This window comes from Pongo pygmaeus, chromosome 8 (genome assembly GCF_028885625.2).
Source record: "Pongo pygmaeus isolate AG05252 chromosome 8, NHGRI_mPonPyg2-v2.0_pri, whole genome shotgun sequence".
Lineage (NCBI taxonomy): Eukaryota > Metazoa > Chordata > Mammalia > Primates > Hominidae > Pongo > Pongo pygmaeus.
Window position 1 is genome coordinate 129,255,089 of NC_072381.2, and position 22,608 is coordinate 129,277,696.

Consider the following 22,608-nt stretch of genomic DNA (forward strand, 5'->3'; position numbering starts at 1 on the left):
TACTGCTAAAAGCAAAACGCATACCACAGAGCAAAAATCAGCATATACATACACAAAAGCGACTGAAAAGCAAGGCAAATAAAATGTGATACACAAAATGGCATAAATGCATAATCAACTGTTGTCAAAATGCACAAATTATTTAAGCTCTGAAAATGAATTCAAAGAATTCAAATGAAGAAAAAGTATGAAAACGCTTTCTCACAATATGATATATGATAATAGAAAATTGGGACAGTGATGGAGGTGTGGCTGAGTAAATTACAGGCCATTAAAAATAATCATTACAAAGCCTGAGTAACAGCATGAAAAATGTTACTGGTATGTCTTTAAATTAAAAATAAAATAACCGGATATGTAACATTATTGCAATATGGGGGGAAAAATCTGTTAGCATAAGGACCACGGAATCACGCATAATGTTTTAAAATTTTGCTGGATGTTATAATATTGTCTTTACAGTAAAAAAAAAAATTCAGAGTAAAATAGATGATGAGTCACTGCCTGACAATTGTCACTGTATAAGACAGTCCCCTTTGCAGGGACAATGACAGGCGGTTAAATGTGAGCACAGATGCCAGGTTCATCTCACTTATCCCACTTTATTTATTAATGTTGACCTTCCAGAAATTAAATTTAATCTAGTCAGCAAATTAAACTCTGATTTTATCTGATTGCCAACAAGTAATTAGTAAATATTGAAAGATGCCAAGACATGAGCTTTGAGAGTGCAGTATAGATGGGAGGGTTGGGGAGGGTTGCAGACGGGAGGGATCTGAGCTCACAAAGATCAGTTTCCTAATGTTCACGCGTGGGGCATTTGTGATCTTGGCTTCTCAATGTCGACAGATGTTAGAAGAATTTGAAGATTTCTTGTATAAGTTCAGAAAGCACCTGAGGTCCTGCTGACCCTACTGCGCCCCTCCACAAAGCCCCCAAGCTCTGCATGACCACCGTCCACATGGCTGGAGCCACACAACATCCCTCACGGATGCAGCTCTGCCTCTGTCTCCACAACCAGCCCTGAGACGAGGTCGACAGACAGGGTGACTTTGTTCATGTATTTTTGCTTGCTTGTTGTAAAATAAACATAAGATAAAATTTATCATCGTAACCATCTTTAACTGTACAGTTTTGTGGTATTAAGTTCATTCACATTGATTTGCAACCATTTATCGCCAGAACTTTTCATCAAGCTATACTGAACCTCTACCTCTTCAACATTAACTCCCAATTCCTCCTTCCTCCTAGCCCTGGCAACACCATTCTAATTTCTGCCTCTATACATTTGACTGCTCTAGGTCATCATGGAAGTGGAGTCATGCAGTGTTTGTCTTTTGTGACTGGCATATTGCACTCAGCAGAATGTCCCCAAGCTGTACCCAAAGTGTAGCATGTGGCAGCATGCCTTCCTTTTTAAGGCTGAATAATATGTTTCACTGTATGCATATGTCATGAGACAGAGGGTTTTCAGGGGCTGCAGCCCATCTCTCCTGGGATTACCATCAGATCACACTTGTCACTGTCCCAGCCTTGGCCCTGAGTGAAATTCTGAGAAATGAAACCCCTTCTCATTCTCAAGCCTCAAGCTCTGTCATCCTTGACTTGCACTACTTCTCTGGTGATCCTCCATTTAGGAACCTAGACTTCCAGTCCTTCTTTCCAGGATCTGGACGATCCATGCCCTCTACCCCCGAACTGTGTACTCACTGTTTGTCCAGAAGTCCTGCCTTGGGCTGTGCCCTGGCCACCAGTCAAGACACTAATATCTTGTCCCAGAGGCAAGACAGCAGCCACCTGCCTAAACCGCCTGGATTTCACTGAGTCTGTGTGTCTACTCTGCTCTACCTGCCAGGCAGATCTTTCTCTCCACTCTTGTACAGGTGGAGGGTGTCATTCTGAGATGCACCTTCCTTCCAGGAGAATGTGTCGACAGCAAGTCCAGCCTCCTGTTCATATTCCAATTGTCTCCTCTTCTACTGCCCGCCACCAAACACCTCTCTGCAACTTCCCTGTGTCTGTCCAGACCCTCAAAAGCTAGACCCAAAAGAGGGTCCAGAAAGCACATGTCCAGGTACACTCACAGCCAGAGGGAGTTCCTCCCTTGAGTGATGACGCCAGTGAATCTGGTCAGGCGCCGAGCGTCCACTTCAATCCACTGCTGAAGGTCATTTCTTCCTGCACACCATGCTCCGTCATAAAAATCATTTTCATTAATGCCCGCCTAGAAAGAAAGAAAGCGGTGTTCTTCAAAAAGACTCTCAATTGAAGAAAATTAAGACATATCTTTTCCTAAGACTGAGAGGAAGGGAGGGAGGATAGGAGGAGAAAATGAGGAAGGTGTTAAAGAAAAAAATAACTGTGCCCTGAACTCCTCATCCTAAATCATAAAAGGGAGTTGCTTAGTATCTACAAGTTGAAAATATTTCAATATACCATGTCCTCTTTTTGCCCAGTGTGAAAGATGAAATTTAATGAGTACTCCTACTACTCATTCATCTAGCACACATAAACCATCTCCCACACAGCAGCCCACGCACACCAGGTGCTGGGGACGCAAAGGTGAATTGTTCCCTCCCAGAACCTCGCCATCTAGGCAGGAAGAAAGATGTGAAAATAGATGAATTAGAACACAGTGGGGCCGGTGCTATTTCAGGAATATGAGCAAACCGCTGTGGGAGCATTTAAGGACAGAATCACTAACTTAGTGTGGGGCCGACCATAGACAGAAAGCCCCAAGACCAGGGGATACTTGAACTAGGTGTTGAAGGGTACATTTATCCAGTGAACATTTGTTTGTTAGTGTTTAAGTCATTTGACGTGTTCAGTATCAGCTGCTATTACTACCAAAAATTCTTTTTTTTTTTTTTTTTCAGAGATGGAGTCTTCCTATGTTGCCCAGGCTGGCCTCAAACTCCTGGGTTTAAATGATCCTCCCTCCTCGGCCCTCCGAATAGCTGGGACTACAAGCACACACCACCATGCCTTGCTCAAAAATTCTTTTGATCTGAATTTCCAAGATAGGTAAAGTTTTTGCTCTGGAATTTTCTCTATATTATCACCATGTGAAGAGATAATTCCCTGACTCCTTGCCTCCCAAAAAGGACATTTGAACCAAGTGAAGCATCCTCGTTTATTAGCCCTATTTTTCCATGGCTATTTCACAAAGCTATTTCTTTTCTTTTTTTTTTTTTTTTTTTTTTTTTTTGAGACGGAGTTTCGCTCTGTTGCCCAGGCTGGAGTGTAGTGGCGCGATCTCGGCTCACTTCAAGCTCCGCCTCCCGGGTTCACGCCATTCTCCTGCAAAGCTATTTCTTATGATCAGATTAAAAAAAAAAAGTCTGAATGATAAAAATGATCAGCCAGCCCATCTTCCCTATCTCTGAGCATTTTCAGCTCAAATTCTGGGGACAGCCTTACTTTTAATGGGCAATGGAAATGTGAAATTAAGACTCCAGCTATAGGAGTGAACAACTTGGCCAAAGGTTCCGCTGAGCAAAACTCTATCCATCACTGCACCACCTAACATAAGCGTTCTATCAGGACAAAACCACAGTACAGTGTTAGACATCTAAGGCTTAGCAGATAAGAATAGAACTGCCACATAGCCTGAGACATGTACCCTATAGAATCAGGGAAACTGGAAGGAATTGTCCATCAAAGTCTACTGAACAGGATTTGAAATTAAATTTAAGGCTCCTGGTTTTGCCAGCCTGAATATTTTGTTTCTGCTGCCAATCTCCGTTCTTTCTGAGCACACTGGACAGTCAATTAAATGTAGCACAGTGTCAGGGGAATGAAGAGCTCTTCCCAAAGATGACTCATTGGGAAGTGACAGCCACCTCTGCAAAATCGATTATGAATTTAAAAAGCAAGTGCCTGGGAGAATTCAGAGAAAGAGGAGGTACCAGCCCCAGAGATGTTACAAAATTATACCATCATGCAATAAATGATATTCAGATGATGCCTCTGAGAAACCACAAGAAGAATGCATTCATCTCTTTCTCTTTAATAATGTAGGGAAATCGCTGATAAATTTTGGAGAAATTTCAATTAAAAGTTGGTGAACCAAAAGGTTTGATTCTTTAAAGGGTACGCTCGTCTTGAAAACATCACTAACATCGAATGAATCTTTCTACTACAATACCAAAAAAAACTGAGAATTAATGTAATTTTATAAAGGAAATTAAATTATATGCATTTTTTTACCTTAAAGAAAGCACACCAATGCCCCTAACAGACTCAATTTTGCTTAAGATAAATGTGGGAATTATCAAATCCATAACAAAGAGAAAACCTGATACTGTCTAAGGCCAATCTAAGAGGATTTTTCTGTTTCAAGATGACGGGATAAACACGTTAGTTTTTCTGTGTTCTTTCAAAAGTCAACCCCAAGCAAAGAAAGCAAGATACAGAAATACAACTTTGATCTCTGATAAAACCAGAAGACATATGAAAGCCCTAAATTACAATATATGAAGACAGAATCAGATGGAGGAATCCTGAATGACTCAGCAAGAGAAGGAAGTGCAAACGTCAAAACAGCACAATAAGAAGCAAGCCACACAGAACCTTAGAAAAGCTGAGAACCTGGGTTTCAAGATATCTTTGGGAGGTGAGGGTAAGGCAGGACTCAACAGGCAATTGCTTCAAAATGTGTATTAAAAAAACAGCTAGGCTGGGCACAGTGGCTCACGTCTGTAATCCTAGCTACTCAGAAGGCTGAGGCAGGAGAATCACTTGAACCAGGGGGGCAGAGGCTGCAGTGAGCCAAGATTGCACCACTGCACTCTAGCCTGGGTGACAGAGCAAGACTCAGTCTCAAAAAAAATAAAAATAATTAATTCCCCCATATCTCCACCCCCACACCACAGAGGACCTGAAATTTTTCTCTGAAAAGAAAGTAAACCGTAAAGACCCTGGATTGGGGATACTAGGCACAGAGGAGGGCAAGGGAGCCGTGATGGATAAAAATAGTAACCTCTGGGGGCATCAGCACACTAAAGAGTGAGATGTTCCAGCTCCTTCCCCCAATCAGCTATAGAACACCATGCAGCCAGGTTTATAACAAACAGAAAAAAAAATGCAAACTATAATAGAGAACAGAAAAAAGGCTTTAAAAATCTATAATATTTCTAGAAAGGTCTTGAATTCATGAAACAAGAACAGAATACTCTAAAAAAGGAAAAAGCACTGAACAAGAAAGAGCTCTTGGAAATTAAAATGTGAAAGTTGAAATTTTTAAAATGTCCGCAACTTTTAAAATAGAAAGGCTATTTTTAAAACAAAAAGGCTAAAAAGATAAAGTTGAAGAAATCTCATAAAAAGTAAAACAGAACACAAAAATAGACAATAGGAGAAAAATAAGAAAAGCAAAGGAAGAAATCCAGAAGAATTTTAGGGGGAAAAAACGACCAAATAAAAACTATACTTTCTCAGTTAAGTCTCCAAAACACGTAAGAATCTAGTATACATAATAAACTAATATACACACCATGGAATATCATTTTGAAACTACAAAACATCAGAAATAAAGAAAAGATTATAAAAGTTTCCAAAGAGGAAACAAGCAGTAAAAGGAACACACACAAAGAAAGAAAGAGGAATAAGAATGACATCAGAATTCTCAATAGCAGCATCTGAAGCTAGAAGAATGGAGGGATGGTGCTTTCAAAGTTCAAAAGGGAAAGATTTTTCATCCTAGAATTTTTACACTCAGCCAAACTATCAATCATGATGGCAAAATAAGGACATTTTCAGATTCACAGATTTTTTAAAAATCTATTTTTCATACACCACTTCCATGAAGCTACTGAAGCAGCAGTCCCCAACCTTTCTGGCACCAGGGACTGGTTTTTCCACCATCTGGGGGTGGGGGACGGTTTTGGGATAATTTAAGCATATTATATGTATTGTACACTTTATTTCTATTATTATTAAACTGTAATATATAATGAAATAAAACTACACAACTTACCATAATGTAGAATCAATGGGAGCCTGAGCTCGTTTTCCTGCAACTAGACATTTTCATTTGGAGGTGATGGGAGATGGTGACAGATCATCAGGCATTAGATTCTCATAAGGAGCGCACAACCCAGATCCCCTACATGCACAGTTCACAATAGGGTTTGCACTCCTTTGAGCATCTAATACCACTGCTGATCTTACAGGAGGTGGAGCTCAGGCTGTAATTTGAGCAATGGGGAGTGGCTGTAAATACAGGTGAAGCTTTGCTCTCTGGCCTGCCACTCACTTCTTGCTGTGAAAGCCCCGTTCCTAACTGGCCACAGATTAGTACTGGTCTGTGGATGGGGGACTGGGGTCCCTATACTAGAGGATGCACTCAAAAAAAATGAGGCAGAACACTACAGAGAGGACTATATCAGATCCAGAAATCAAGGGTTCCAGCACAGCAGAGAATTATCAGAATGATGGTGAAGAAGACCCAAGACAGTAGCCATGTAGGAGACCCAGAGAGTAGCCCATTCAGAATGCAGCAGGTGAAATGGCTTCTGAAGGGGTGTCCAACAGAAACATAAAACACAAAGCAGGACTAAAAACCAGTGAACAGATGTGGCCGCATAAAAAATGATATTGAAGGTTTTTTGTTTTTTTTTTCCAGATCCAGACCTATTGCAGGGTGTGGGGAGAATATGTTCTTAAAAATACAAGCAGGTCCAGGAAAACAAAAGGTTGTTAAGAAATGATATGAAGTTAATACTTCCTGACTCAAAATTAAAGTATTTCTTGGCTCAGTAAGTAGGAAGCAAAATTTTCAGTCATAATAATGAAAACCTTAGATACAGATGTACCCAAAACTTGAGCTACAATTTTATTGGAAAGATGGAAGAGGGGAAAGGGGTGATAAAAATGGGTGATAGCCTCATCTTCCAGAATAGGGATCTAAAAGATCAAGTCTACATTTATAAATGGATACAGATCAATATGTGCATATTATTTAGAAGTGAAGATTTCAGGCCAGGCGCGGTGGCTCACGCCTGTAATCCCAGCACTTTGGGAGGCCAAGGTGGGTGGATCCCTTGAAGTCAGGAGTTCGAGATCAGCCTGGCCAACACGGTGAAACCTCGTCTCTACCAAAAATATAGAATATTTGCCGAGTTTGGTGGTACGTGCCTGTAATCCCAGCCACTCAGGAGGCTGAGGCAGGAGAATTGCTTGAACTTGAGAGGCGGAGGTTGCAGTGAGCCGAGATGGCACCACTGCACTCTAGCCTGGGCAACAGGGCGAGACTCTGTCTCAAAAAAGAAAAAAAAGGAATTGAAGATTTCAATTCCCAAAGACAATTAAAAAGAGTTTCCAGTAGCTGTGCCATCCATAGTGCTTGATGGCAGTCAGGGGCCGGGTGGAATGTGAAGTGTGTTTGTTTGTTATAAAACTGATTAAAACAAGTTTTAAAAAGCAATTTTAAAAAGTAAAAGGAAAGGGACACATAGATATAGAGGGTGACTGATACAATGTCTACTGTTTCTTCTTTCATTTTTCAGGTATCTACAGAGCACTGACGACGTGCTAGGTATTATGCAAAGGGCTTTGATTTCTGAGAGACAGAGACAATAGTGAATATCAAAATCATTCTGCGGCAGTGAGTCACTGATCTGCACTGTACATATTTCATAATCATGGGCTGCCTCTACACAGAAACATCTGGAAGTAAATAAAAAGTCATATCCAAGTGAATGTAACTATTTAGTGATTCCAGGATAATTGACTTACAGCTGCCTCTCTGCAGACGTATCCCAGGGCTATTTGGAGAGAATCAGGATAAAGTGATAGTTATTTTAAAATATTTTTGAGAAAAAAATTTAGAAGCAATAGCTGAAACTATAGATTATCAGCAAGTTAATGCCTTTTCAGGGGGAGGTTATCTAAAAAATGTTAGCTGTGACATTTGATGAGTAAAGTAAGCAATCTGCCATAACATGGCCACGATGTGGTCTGAATGTCTGCCTTCAATAAACCTCTGTAATAAACCACCCATAAAACTTTCCAGGTGCAATCAGCTGATCCTTCTGCAAATTGGCAACGCACCTTGTCCCAATTCCAACCTTAATCATCAGTAAAGTAGGCTGTACAAAAACACTGTATTCATTGTTTTTGAAGCAATTTTTAAAACCAAAACCAATTTCTTAACTATTTCCTTGCATTGGCCAAGGAAACTAGTAAACATCCACAGTTTAAAGTTAAAAATATTTAAAAATAAAATCTATTCAACACACCATAAACCATTTATTAGCTATTTAAAAGAAGAAAAGATGAAGAAATATACTAACTGAAAAAGAAACAGGCAAATGTTTTCACATCAACATTCTAATTCAATTTAAATCCAATCTGGGAAATGCTTTAGCCATTAAAATTGTATATCTATGGAAGAAGTTTAATTCTCAAACAATTATTAATTCACTTATCAGTGACCCCATAAAAATTGTGTATATCCTCCTGTGCACTCCAAGAAGGCAGCACAGCTCAGAATCGCCTTCAGAAACGCATGCAGGTCACGTGCAAGTCCTCATTCTACAGCTCATTATTTAAACACCCCCAGTTAGGTCAGTTGATCTATAAAATGAGGATAGAAATAAAATATGTGATAATACTATTGTCACAGTTACAAGTATTTTGTATAGTGCCTGGCACAGAAAACACGGTCAATACATGGAAGCCACTGGGGGTACAAGTATGATTCCCTTTGTGTTTAGTATGTGCCTGCTGTGACCTGTGATTAAATTTGCTTTATGGTACAATTTCAGTTTTGTTCTATTAATAGGTAAGTTAGGTCCATTTAGCCTATTGACAGATGTTCTTTGTCTGAATGAATCATCTGTGTTTCTTAGATATTCTATTTTTATTGCTTCCTGTGGCTTTATTTTTATCTATTGATCCATTTTTTGTTTTTTGTTTTTTTGCTTTAAGTGCATATTTCCTCTGAAAATGCTAACAAGCTGTACCTTTGTTTTAGTGGTTGATTTAGTAACTAAGTCTTTTACGTAACATACTTAATTCTGTATTTTCTTAGAAAGTACCCATTAACTCCCTACTATAGGCAGTGACGAAATCATTATTTCTACTTCCTGCTGCCTCTCCTCCTTCCCCTTTATCCCCTTTATCACCTAATTTCGTTTATTATATTCTTAACATTCACTCTTTTTTTTTTTTTTTTTGAGATGGAGTTTCGCTCTTGTTGCCCAGGCTGGAGTGCAATGGCGCAATCTCGGCTCACTGCAACTTCTGCCTCCTGGATTCAGTAGGTGGGATTACAGGTGCCTGCCACCACATCTGGCTAATTTTTGTATTTTTAGTAGAGACAAGGTTTCACCATGTTGGTCAGGCTGGTCTCGAACTCCTGACCTCAGGTGATCTGCCTGCTTCGATCTCCCAAAGTGCTGGGATTACAGGCGTGAGCCACCGTGCCCGGCCTAACATTCATTTTTAAAAGGCTAAATCAAATATACCTCTCTTCTTTAGTTGAGCAGCTTTTTCATAAAGTTTTCATTAATTTTATAATAGATACAGAAAAGTGTGCAAATCCTAAGTGTGCAGCTCAACCAATTTTTATAAACTGCATGTACCCACATAACCACATCCAGACCAAGATGTAGACCATGAGCACCATGGCAGAAGCTCCCTGTGCCCCTTCCCAGACATTAACTTCCCCCAGACATAACCACCGCTCTGACTTCTATCTCCTCAGGTTGGTTTTCTTATTTTCAAACTTTACATAAATGAAACCTACTGTAACTACTCTTTGTGTCTGGCTTCTTCTGCTCAATATTTATTATATCTGGGAGATTCACCCAGACAATTGCATGCAGTAGTAATTTAGTCCTTTTAACTGTCATATAGTATTTCACTGTAGTACATAAAAAATGACTTATGATATATCTGGATTATTTCCATTTGGGGGTTATAAATAATGCTGCTATGAACATACCTATGCATGTCTTCTTGTGCACATGTGAGCACATTTCCATTTAGGCATGACAGTGAATTTGTTAGGTCAATGTGCATGAGAATGTTCAACTTTAACAAATACAATAGTCCCCCGTTATCTGTGGTTTCTCTTTCCATGGTTTCAGTTATCTGAAGTCAACCACAGTCTGAAAATATTAAATGGGAAATTCCAGAAATAACCAATTTATAAACTGCATGCCATTCTGGGTAGGGTGATGAAAGCTCACGCCGTTTCTCACCATTCCACCTTGATGTGACTCCTCCCTTTGTTTGGCGATCCACACTGTCTACTTTAGCCGCCCAGTAGTCACTTAGCAGCTATCTTGGTTATCAAAGAGTTGGTATTGCAGTGCTTGTGTTGAAGTAACCTTTTACTTAATAATGGCCCCACAATGCAAGGGTATTGATATTGGTAATTCAGATATGCCCAGGAGACAAGTAAAATGCTTCCTTTAAGTGAAAAGATGAAAGGTCTCAACTTAATTTAAAAAAGAAAGAAAATCGTATGCTAAGGCTGCTAAGATCTATGGTAAGAATGAATTTTCTACCTGTGAAATTGTGGTGAAAGAAAAAGAAATCCACGCCTAACATCTAAGAGCATTTGGTACTATCAACAGTTTCAAGCATCCACTGGGGGTGGGGGTCTTGGAACATATCCCCCAGATAAAGACAGACTATTATACTGCCAAACAGGTTTCCAAGTGGCTGTGCTACTTTACATTTCCGGTACTGTATGAACGTTCCCATTGCCCCACATCTTTGCCAACACTTGATATTATCCTTTTTTCAAAGCCATTCTGGTGCCTGTGCATCCTGTCTCATTGTGGCTTTGATTTGTACTTACTTGATGACTAATGGTGGAAAGCTCTTTTTCTCATGGCCATTGGCCATGACATTGCTCCATAACCACATTGTAGCTCCAGTCACACTGGCTTTGCCTCAGTCCTTCCAATATACCATGTTCCCCACCACCACAGGGCTTTTGCACACACTCTTCTCTTTGACCTGGAATGCTCTTCTCTCCCTCTGCCTACCCTTTGTCCAATAAACTCTCAACTTATAATCCTTCTTCATATATTAGCCCAAGTATTCACTCCGTCCTCAGGAAAGTCCTCCAAGCTCCAGCCTGAGGCGGATCTATTGGGCATACAGAACCACAGTATTGAATTGTGTGCCTCCCTCTCCAAAAGAAGCTCATGCCCTAACTCTTGGAATCTCAGAATGTGACCTTATTTAGAAATAGGGCTGGTGACCAGGCACGGTGGCTCACTCCTGTAATCCCAGCACTTTGGGAGGCCAAGGCGGGCGGATCACGAGATCAGGAGATCCAGACCATTCTGGCTAACACAGTGAAACCCCATCTCTACTAAAAATACAAAAAATTAGCTGGGCATAGTGGCACGCACCTGTAATCCCAGCTCCTCAGGAGGCTGAGGCAGGGGAATCACTTGAACCCGGGAGGTTGAGGTTGCAGTGAGCCAAGATCACGCCACTACACTCCAGCCTGGGTGACAGAATGAGACTCCATCTCAACAACAACAAAAAAAAGGGCTGGTACAGATGCACTTAGTTAAGATGCAGTCAGATTAGAGCAGGATGAGCATATACAGCATGACTGTGTCTTTAAACAAGGGGAAATCTGAACACAGAGACACACAGGCAGACGGCAGATGATGTAGAAGCTCACTGGGAGAAGCCTGAGGGACCAGGGAGGCAGAGACTGGGGTGATGCATCTACCAGCCCAGGGATGCCACAGAATGCCTGAGGCCACCAGACGCAGGAAAGGGCAAGGAGGGACCCTTTCCTAGAGACTTCGGAAGGAGCAATGCCCTGCTAACACCTTGATTTCAGATTTCAAGCCCCCAGAATTGTGAGAGAATCAGTGTTTGTTGTTTTCAGTTGCCCTGTCTGGGCTCCCAAATTTGTTGTGGCAGTCCCAGGGAATGAATGCACCTGCTCCTCTCCTTCCCAGGACTCATTACAGATTGTAATTATGCATTCCCATGTGGGATTTTTTTCAGTAATTTCATCTCCCCATTAGATTACTAGATTATCAGAGTTGCAGGTTAAAAAGCATGCCTGACTCCCTTCTATTCTCTTGCATCCTTCATCCAAACCTCATCTGCCCTGCATCAGAAAATCCTACTTTCAAAATAACCTAAATCCAACCACTTCCAACCCCCTCGACCACTCCCATCTTGGCTCAAGCCAGTACCATCTCCTGTCTAGGATCTGAAGTCACCCCCCTTAACAGGCCTCTGCTTCGATGCTTGCTCCCCGAAAGTCAACACAGTGACTAGGTTGATCCATTTCACTTGTAAGCCACAGCATGTCATTCCTGTGTCCAGAACTTTCCAGGGCTCCCCTAATTGGCTTACGGCTAAAAGCCAAAGTCCTTCCAGGGGGCCTGCAGGCCTCCTATTACCTCTGGCTCATGTCTTCTCCCCTGATGCTCACTGCAGTCTCCTGCTGCCCCTTGGCTATACTGAGCATGCTTCCACCCCTGACCTTTGCTCAAGCCATCCCCTCTGCCCAGAATGCTTTTCTCATACCCCCTTGGCTCCCCATTGATCCCCTTCTTGAAAAGCTGCTGCCACCTCCTCAGAGCCTGCCCCCATGACTACCACTGCCAGCTGTCTGCTGGTTTTGTTTCCCTTCTCTCCATAGTACGTGCCACCTTCTAACATACCATAATAATAAACACTATGATTTGTTACATTTCCTGCTGATACGGTTTGGATCTGTGTCCCTGCCCCAATCTCACGTCAAATTGTAATTCCCAGTGTTGGAGGTGGGGCCTGGTGGGAGGTCATTGGATCATGGGGTGGATCTCCCCGCTAGAACTGTGTTGGATAGTGAGTGAGTTCTCATGAGATCTGGTTGTTTAATGTGTGTGGCACCTCCCCAGTCTTTTGCTCCTGCTGGGGTCATGTAAGCAGTGCCTGCCTCCCCTTCACCTTCCGCCACGACTGTAAGTTTCCTGAGGCCTCCCAGAAGCTGAAGCCACTATGTTTCCTGTACAGCCTGCAGAACCGTGAGCCAATGAAACCTCTTTTCTTAATGAATTACCCAGTCTCAGCTGTTTCTTTATAGCAGTGAGAGAATGGACTAATACATCTGCCTTGATTTGCCTCCCGCACTAGAACACAAGCTTCAAGATGGCAAGAATCTTTATTTTGGTCATTAAGGCATCCTCAGCACCTAGAACAGGACCCAGCACATCATAGGCCCCCAGTAAATATTTGCTAAGTGCTCAGGGCTCTTCTGTTTTTGCTCAGCATTGTTTCCTCAGTTCTTATGACAGTGCTGAGTACATGAAAGGTTTCCAGAGGTGTATTGTGTTTTTGTGTTGTTGTTATAATAAAATGAATAAATAAAAGAAAGAATCTGGACAGGTGTGGTGGCTCATGCCTGTAATCCCAACACTTTGGGAGGCCAAGGCGGGCGGACCACTTGAGGTCAGGAGTTCGAGACCAGCCCAGCCAACATGGTGAAACCCCGTCTCTACTAAACATACAAAAATTAGCTGGGCGTGGTGGCACATGCCTGTAATCCCAGCTACTCAGGAGGCTGAGGCGCAAGAATCGCTTGAACCTGGGAGGTGGAGGTTGCAGTGAGCAGAGATCGCGCCATTGCACTCCAGCCTGGGCGACAGAGCAAGGCTCAGTCTCAAAAAAAGAAAGAAAGAATCTGCTGTTATTCTTTCTTTCCCTCCTCCTCTCCTTTTTCCTCCCCTCCCTCTCCCCACCCTGGCTTTTTCTGCTTATATAGCATTCATTGTGTCCTTGAAGCACTAATACAGAATGACCTACACACCTGATTCCCAACCATGCACCTCCAGGAGATGGTCATCTGACCTGTGTGTAGCAGGGCAGGTGCCCTGGGGAACCATCCCCATGAGGCATCACTGGAGAAGCAGCTCTGACTGCTGAATGGACACACAGGCTCCAGGGGTGACTACTGATGCCTCTCAGATCAGACTTTTCTGGGCCCTGCCTGGATGTGGGTGTGGGAGATCCTAGGGGAAACTTAAGCCAGTGGTCGGGGAGATAAGGCAGCACAAGCTGGGAGGCAGGGGTGGCCCAAGAGCTAGTGAACAAATATATATATATAAAATATATATATTTTATATTTTTATATATAATATATAAAATATATTTTATATATTATATATTATATAAAATATATTTTATATATTATATATTATATAAAATATATTTTATATATTATATAAAATATATTTTATATATAAATATAATATATATTTATATATTATATATTATATTTATATATTATATATTTATATATAATACATAATTTATATATAATATATAATATAATTTATTATATATAATTTATATATTATATATAATTTATATATTATATATATCATATATTTATGTATATATTATATATAATACATATATTATATATAAAATATATAATATATATTATATATAAAATATATAATATATATTATATATTACATATTTATATATTACATATAATATATATTACATATTATATATAATATATATATAAATATATATTATATATAAAATATATTTTATATATATTTGTTTTAGAGATAAGGAAACTGAAGTCAGGGGCTAAGTGACCTGCCCTAACCCCGCAGCTACTAAGTACACACCTGAGACCCTAATCTCAGTTTTCCGGCTGTAGATAAACCCAGGGCTCCTTCCCTGCCAGCTCCAGCACCCACGTGATGGCTCAGCTTGTTCAAGAGACAACCCGGAGCCTGTGTGTCTACTCTGCAGTTGTAACTGCACTATGCCTTCTCCAGTGATGCCTCGTGGGGATGGTTCCCCAGGGCACCTGCCCCACTGTACACAGGTAGGATGACCGTCTTCTGGATGTGCACATCTCCCGGCAATCAGGTGTGTAGGTCATTCTATGTTAGTGCTTCAAGGACACAACATATGAAATTTAATAACATATTAAAGAAAAATGCACATAGCACACAGAACAGAATCTATATCTGAACCAGATAACCCTGTGGTTCCTTAATAATCTGTGGTTCATGGGTCAAGGAGGCTTTGGTGGTTTTGGACCCTTTTTACTTTGGTTACATTGTCCTTCTACCTGCTTGTGTGTCTACACTGTAAGCTTCTTGAGAAATAAGAACAGCACATTACCATCATAATAGATACTCATTTTGGTTTTTCCAAGGGAGTCACAATTTAAAATATTCGGTCCTGTTATTCCCATAAAAATCCAAATACCCAAAATTCCAGTGTTTTGGCATCCAAACACTGTCTCCCAGACTGTTTGCTTGAAGCCAGATGTAGAACGAAATCCCTTTATCAGAACAAACACGACATTCCTTGACTCGGAAACTATGTCTACTGTGATTATTTTTGCCTCTGCAGCACTTAGCACATATATGGCCCCCAAGAAGAACTTGCGAGTCACGGCAAGGTTTTGCACAGCCAGGAAAAACAAAAACAAACAAACAAAACAGAAAATCGGGAAGGCCTGAAGGAAGAGATAGGCTTAGGGTCAAAGACACCGGTGCAGGGCCCAGCCACAGACAGGTGTGGGTCAGGCACAAGTGAGACCTGGGAAAATGGTGCTGCCAAAGGTTCTCCATAGACTTCCTGCCAGGAGAAATGTGGGTGGCCTCCACCTTTGGTCAAAGTGGGGCCTCAAGAGCACTGGGGCCAAAAGGTACAGGGAGACACGTACAGGATGTGCCCTGGAACATAAGCTGTGACACAGGATAAAACTCAGTTGGTTCAATGTTCTAAAACTGCATTCATGTCTTCATGCGGGGGTAGATATGAAGCCACAGGCAGCGGCCACCTCCAAGTATCCCACCTCATTTTAGGTAAAAAGCGGATGAGAACACTGGAACTAGATTCTAATATCAGCATCAAGGTGCTCCATATAATTTTTTTAAGGAAATGACTGAGGAGAGGACTCATGATTCCTTCCAGCAGTGCTAGGGAAATGGCTCTGACAGACACTATTATTATGGCCAGACGTTTCCTCCTGGAAGAGCTACAAGAGGTGAGCCTCTCTCTCTAGGGGACCAAACTCTCAGTCATTTCTAACATGGGTGAGACAAGACCTGGTCCACAGACTGCCAAACGACCGTGACCAGGCTATCACAAGGACACCCAGAGTTGTGTAGGCAGTGTGCTATGTTTTTCCTTGTGACCTCAAAACATCAGCTGTTTCTTCCAAGCTCTGATCTGAGCACCAACTTTTTTACAACCCCATTTATAGGGGATGTAAATCGGTCCCCAATTATAGGCAGGAATCGTGTTGACATCCTGAGTCCCAACCACACACTTGGTGTTTCATTTCTTCTGATCACACATCAGACCCTGACTTACTGTAATTAAAATTCTTGAGAATGAGGTTGAAAGCCAGCCCTCTGACATGGCAGTGCTTACTACTGCAATCTGTTTGAGGCTTGCCAGCTAAGAAAATATCCAAAATAATAACAGTGGTGCAATAAGTCACTTCAGCAGGGCTGCTGTCCCCGAACCCCCTTCCTTAGTTTATGACCCAGGGAAGCTATCTGAGGGTCCTCAAAGGAGGATTCTTTGGGGTGGGGCAGGTGATTAGCTGCCATTAGATGACCCACCTGAATATAGGGTCACTTCCTAAGACTAACTACAGGCAAAGGATCCAAGCACGTTTTGTTTTGTTTTGGTTTGGTTTTGGCTTTTTGTTTTTTTTTTGAGACAGAGTCTCACCCTCTCTCCCAGACTGGAGTGCAGTGGCATGATCTTGGCTCACTGCAACCTCAGCCTCCCAGGTTCAAGTGATTCTCCTGCCTCAACCTCCCAAGTAGCTGGGATTACAGGCGTGCACCACCACGCCCAACTAATTTTTGTATGTTTAGTAGAGACGGGATTTTGCCACATTGGCCAGGCTGTTCTTGAATTCCCAACCTCAGGTGATCCACCCACCTTGGCCTCCCAAAGTGCTGGGGTTACAGGCATGAGCCACCGCACCTAGCCCTGAGCATGATTTTAGAGGTCATTGTCAATATGTTCTCTTGGAGACTCAGAATGTTAATTTCCAATCTGTCCGTAGTTGCTCCCAGAATGGAAGAAACCAGTGACTGTTTCTAAATGAGATCACAGCCTTACAAGTGAGTTAGTATAAAAGGGTCCTGGGTGCACAGGAAGAATAATCATAGGTCAGGGGCCGAACCTTTGCTCTCCTGCCAAACTGGATGTCTTCCTTGAATTCCTGGGAAGTCTATCTTGTCCCAATGTAGTGATAAAATGTAAATGTTGGTTTTTTTCTCTAACCTTATATTATTAAGTTAACAAAAGTAAAATTCTACTTGGAAAAAAGGAAGTATTGAGTTATAAGGTCTCTTTCAAAGTCTTCTGCTTAAAATGATGGAAAAGGAGACAGGTATTTCTGCAGTAACATGGCAAATGCATTCCAGTAAAACTCCCAGTCTAAAACCCAGCTCACCAGCCAGCCCATTCAAAATCTATACAGGTCTGGAAGCAGAAGACTGAAAAAAAGTAATTCTAAAAACACATTAGCACAATTAAGAAGACACGTTGGGTTGCTCAAAACAGTGTTTAAATACAGCTGTAATTATAGGATTTGATCTGAAAAGGAAATAAGCAGGGAGGCGGATGATGCCAGCGATGGAAGGCGGCGTGGAGATGGAAGGCAGCGTGGAGATGGAAGGCGGCGTGGAGCTGCTGAGTTGAAGGCTAGGGCAAAACAGAGAAGAACCTGAGCAATGCACCAGCACAGGCCCCACCGACGCAGAGGAACAGAAGGCACAGGGCACCACGCACAGGACTCCGCAGCTTCCATGCTCACCCCTGACAGTGCACTCTGTGGTCAGGTGCTGGTGCTGGGAGCCACAGACCACTCACAGACTCACACTCACCTGTGACAGTGCACTCTGTGGCCAGGTGCTGATACTCGGTCCCACAGACCACTCACAGACCACTCACAGACCTGGCCACTCTGTGGCCAGGTGCTGATACTCGGTCCCACAGACTATTCATAGACTCTACACTCACACACGATAGGGCACTCTGTGGTCAGGTGCTGATACTCGGTCCCACGGACCATTCGTAGACTCCACACTCACCTGTGACAGTGCACTCTGTGGCCAGGTGCTGATACTCGGTCCCACGGACCATTCGTAGACTCCACACTCACCTGTGACAGTGCACTCTGTGGCCAGGTGCTGATACTCGGTCCCACAGACCATTCATAGACTCTACACTCACACACGATAGGGCACTCTGTGGTCAGGTGCTGATACTCGGTCCCACGGACCATTCGTAGACTCCACACTCACCTGTGACAGTGCACTCTGTGGCCAGGTGCTGATACTCGGTCCCACAGACCATTCATAGACTCTACACTCACCTGTGACAGTGCACTCTGTGGCCAGGTGCTGATACTCGGTCCCACAGACTATTCATAGACTCTACACTCACACACGATAGGGCACTCTGTGGTCAGGTGCTGGTGCTCAGCCCCACAGACCATTCATAGACTCTACACTCACCTGTGACAGTGCACTCTGTGGCCAGGTGCTGATACTCGGTCCCACAGACCATTCATAGACTCTACACTCACCTGTGACAGTGCACTCTGTGGCCAGGTGCTGATACTCGGTCCCACAGACCATTCATAGACTCTACACTCACCTGTGACAGTGCACTCTGTGGCCAGGTGCTGATACTCGGTCCCACAGACTATTCATAGACTCTACACTCACACACGATAGGGCACTCTGTGGTCAGGTGCTGGTGCTCAGCCCCACAGACCATTCATAGACTCTACACTCACCTGTGACAGTGCACTCTGTGGCCAGGTGCTGATACTCGGTCCCACAGACCATTCATAGACTCTACACTCACCTGTGACAGTGCACTCTGTGGTCAGGTGCTGATACTCGGTCCCACAGACCATTCATAGACTCTACACTCACCTGTGACAGTGCACTCTGTGGCCAGGTGCTGATACTCGGTCCCACAGACCATTCATAGACTCTACACTCACCTGTGACAGTGCACTCTGTGGCCAGGTGCTGATACTCGGTCCCACAGACCATTCATAGACTCTACACTCACCTGTGACAGTGCACTCTGTGGCCAGGTGCTGATACTCGGTCCCACGGACCATTCATAGACTCTACACTCACCTGTGACAGTGCACTCTGTGGCCAGGTGCTGATACTCGGTCCCACAGACCATTCATAGACTCTACACTCACACACGATAGGGCACTCTGTGGCCAGGTGCTGGTGCTCAGCCCCACAGACCATTCATAGACTCTACACTCACCTGTGACAGTGCACTCTGTGGCCAGGTGCTGATACTCGGTCCCACAGACCATTCATAGACTCTACACTCACACATGATAGGGCACTCTGTGGTCAGGTGCTGATACTCGGTCCCACGGACCATTCGTAGACTCCACACTCACCTGTGACAGGGCACTCTGTGGTCAGGTGCTGGTGCTCAGCCCCACAGACCATTCATAGACTAGCGAAAGTCACACATGAACCAATGCTGATTCTGTGTCATAACGACATCATCCCTGTATTTGCCAACCACACAGGGCAAATATGCACTAGAAAAACACATGTGACAGCAGACCAGCCTGCCCGGCCTCCTCCTAGGCTCCTCCTGCTTAAGCTCCCTTAAGCACTGCAGCCACTACACAGAAGCTTTGTTGATTCAGCGCATCCATATGTGCAGACACCGCGCTCACACAGGGTGGGGAATACCCAGAAATGCAAGAGACACATTTTCTGCAAGCGGCTCAGCATTTGGCGAGGGTGCAGATGAATAAATCAATGTGAGATAACTGTCAGAAAAGAGAGATGTACACAGTTTGATCACTATTCCAGCTGTTGGACCTATATCACTTCTATCTGTTGACTTGGGAGGCAGTTTTATGGCATCATTAGGAGCAACAACTCAAGGTTTAAAGCTGCCTGGATTCTTAATCTGCCTCTCCTGGGAAATGTGAGCTGAGTCATTCCATGCTCCCTGTGTCTGTTTTCTACAAGGCAGAGGTAATAATAACAGTACTGTCTTCCATGTTGGAGGAATAAATGAAATCACGTGCATAAGGCACTTAGCACTGTGCCAATAATGCTTGGAGCTGATTCCCACTCTCCCTCTGCTAGAGACTGAAGCATCTTGAAGGCAGAGAATCCCTAGGGCTTTTTGTCATGGCCCTTTCCATGCCCGTCACATAGCAGGCACCTCACAATGGTCTGCTGCAAGAATGAATGCTAATGGGTAAGAATATGCATTTGAGAACTGCCAAAGGCAATTCTCTTTCTTTACTCCTTTTGACCCTCACAATAGCATGAAGGAGGAAGAGCCAGCAGTGGGACCTGCACCTTCCTGATGACGACACTGAGCCTTGGAAAATGAGGGCATCTCACCCAAGGGCACACGGCTGGTCAGCAGAGTGACCAGCACCAGCATCCCAGCCTGTGAGCCCCATACCTTCCAGCCTGGACCACAGCCACATCTGCGCCTATAGAGTCCTGGGCCGGCACAGCGCTAGGCTAAACCAGCTCACAGCCTGCACTAGGGTATTAAACACAGTTTCTAATTCTGACATCTTGGTGTTTCTCGATCACAAAATCCCATTAGCTCAACACGCCTACAAAATACTCGTATGTGAGACAAGAGGTGGTTATTTTTAAACTGCATTTCAAACCATTCTGTGTGGAGGATGTATTTTTGGAGCACACTGACTTTAATTATGCACCTGTGACAGTGGAATCACACTGCATGTGGCACTGGCTCTGGAAGACACAAACCACAAAAGTGGGCTGACCTCGTCCCCATTTCCCTGTGGCACAGGAGCACAGTCCTGCTGACACCTCAATTTAGCCTAGTGAGCTCCCCGTGGGGGACTGGGGCTGTATGTCAAAGCCCACAGACACACATTGCAAATGACACTGTCCTCTCTGGGGTTGACACCAGGTACCCGAGTGGGGTCAGAGCCAGAGGCTGGGGATGGCGGCCCCAGATTTGGCTATTAAAGCAGCAACTTCCCAGTCTAACAGCAGGTACTGAGACCTTCCTGTGAGAAAGCATCAGGGTAAATAAGATGCCCCTGAAGAAAGAAAAACCCACGAAGACAAATAGCACTGATGTGATTCCCACGCACAGCCTCCTTTTCACCCTGACCACAGGCAGGAGAGTGAGCTCAGCCAATGCATTCACTGAGGGGAGCTTGGCATTCCGCCTGGGGTGGGCCTCTCATGGGTGAAAGACTACCTGAAGCCGGGAAGATGAAGTGAGGACAGCCTCGCCGGCTGCTCCCTGCTGGATGCCCCATCTACGGTGGGGCTCCTGTGCAACCCAGCAAAGGCAGGTCAGTGAATAAACACCATCTGCACCTGAGCCAGGTCTCCGTCCATGTCCTCAGTGTACCTCCCATGTTGCAGGTGCTATTCTGCACACCAGGGGCTGGGCAAGCAGGAGAAACAAGGCCACATCTAACATGGGGCTTACTCACAAGGAAGGGGCAGGTACAACCCAAGGAAATAAGTAAATGAAGGTTCAGAGAGAGACCCAGTCACCCAGGGCCAACCTGGGACTTTCCTCATACGGTAACTAGAAGCCACCAGAGCCTTTCAACAGAGGAAGGAGATGATCCAGGGAATGTTTTAAAATCAGAAGTCACCTAAGGTCACCACTCAAGGAACTCTGGGAGTGATTAGGACTCTCATCTTTCTGATGAGGCAACTGAGCCTCAGAGACATGAGATCATTGTTCCAAAGGCCCCCAGTCTAGAAATATCAAGGCCAAGGTCTGCACACAGCATGCCTGCCTACAATGTCTCATTGGCACACTCTGCGTGGCACTCTGCTGGTGGAATTCCCAACTGGAAGGACACAAACACCATGCTCCCCCCACCTTCCCATTCAACCCCAACACATTTAGGATTAACAGGACCTTTTAATTTTTGGCCGAAAGCACAAATAAATGTGAACACTTTCTCTTTTTCAAAGGATAATTTCAATTATAGAGAAAGCATGCAAAGCATCAGATGACAGCTCCCCTAATTAATGCACAAAACAGGCTGCACACACTCTGCTTGGGTCTGACTGTCATTTCCTCAAGGCCTGGAGCCCCTTCTAGGGTACTGAAGGCACTGTGCAAACATGAACATAGCTCTGGCTCGAGCTTTGAGGGCTCATGTGTTCATCCTCTCATAAAACAAGAGATTGCTTGCAGTTGACAGTTGTGCACATCCAAATATTTCTTATTAGTTATTATTCTTTTTTTATATGAGCATTTATAAACCAACCTTCAGATCTCATTAAAGTTAGTTCTACAAATGTTCTCCCTGAATTCCTCTGAACTAAAAAGTGGTGGAGGTTAAGCAGTTCGAAAGTCTGTTTGATGCGGTGCAGTCTGAGGGGTGGGGTGGAGAAAGAGCAAAGCTTGGAGTCAGAGCTTGGCTCAGATGCCCCCAATCCCATGAGCTCCCTGGGAAGGAACCTTATCTGTTTGTACACAGTTCCCAGCACAGCAGCTGCCCCTAGCACATTTACACAGACCGCTGGGGGGAGTCAGGGGTCTACTCTGCCACTTGGAAGCCATTAGCTTTGAGTGCATCCTTGATGGCTCTCAGGGCCA

At 43.7% G+C, this 22,608-nt stretch overlaps 1 protein-coding gene across 3 annotated transcripts in view; it reads right to left on the reverse strand.

Moving 5' to 3' along the window:
- CPXM2 (carboxypeptidase X, M14 family member 2) overlaps positions 1–22,608 on the reverse strand; it is a 148,169-nt gene that overhangs the window by 94,515 nt on the left and 31,046 nt on the right. For all 3 annotated transcript variants that reach the window (XM_054435773.2, XM_054435774.2, XM_054435776.2), the window contains one exon: positions 2,085–2,224. In XM_054435773.2, the coding sequence (XP_054291748.1) occupies positions 2,085–2,224 (140 nt within the window). The remainder of the gene's footprint in view (positions 1–2,084; positions 2,225–22,608) is intronic.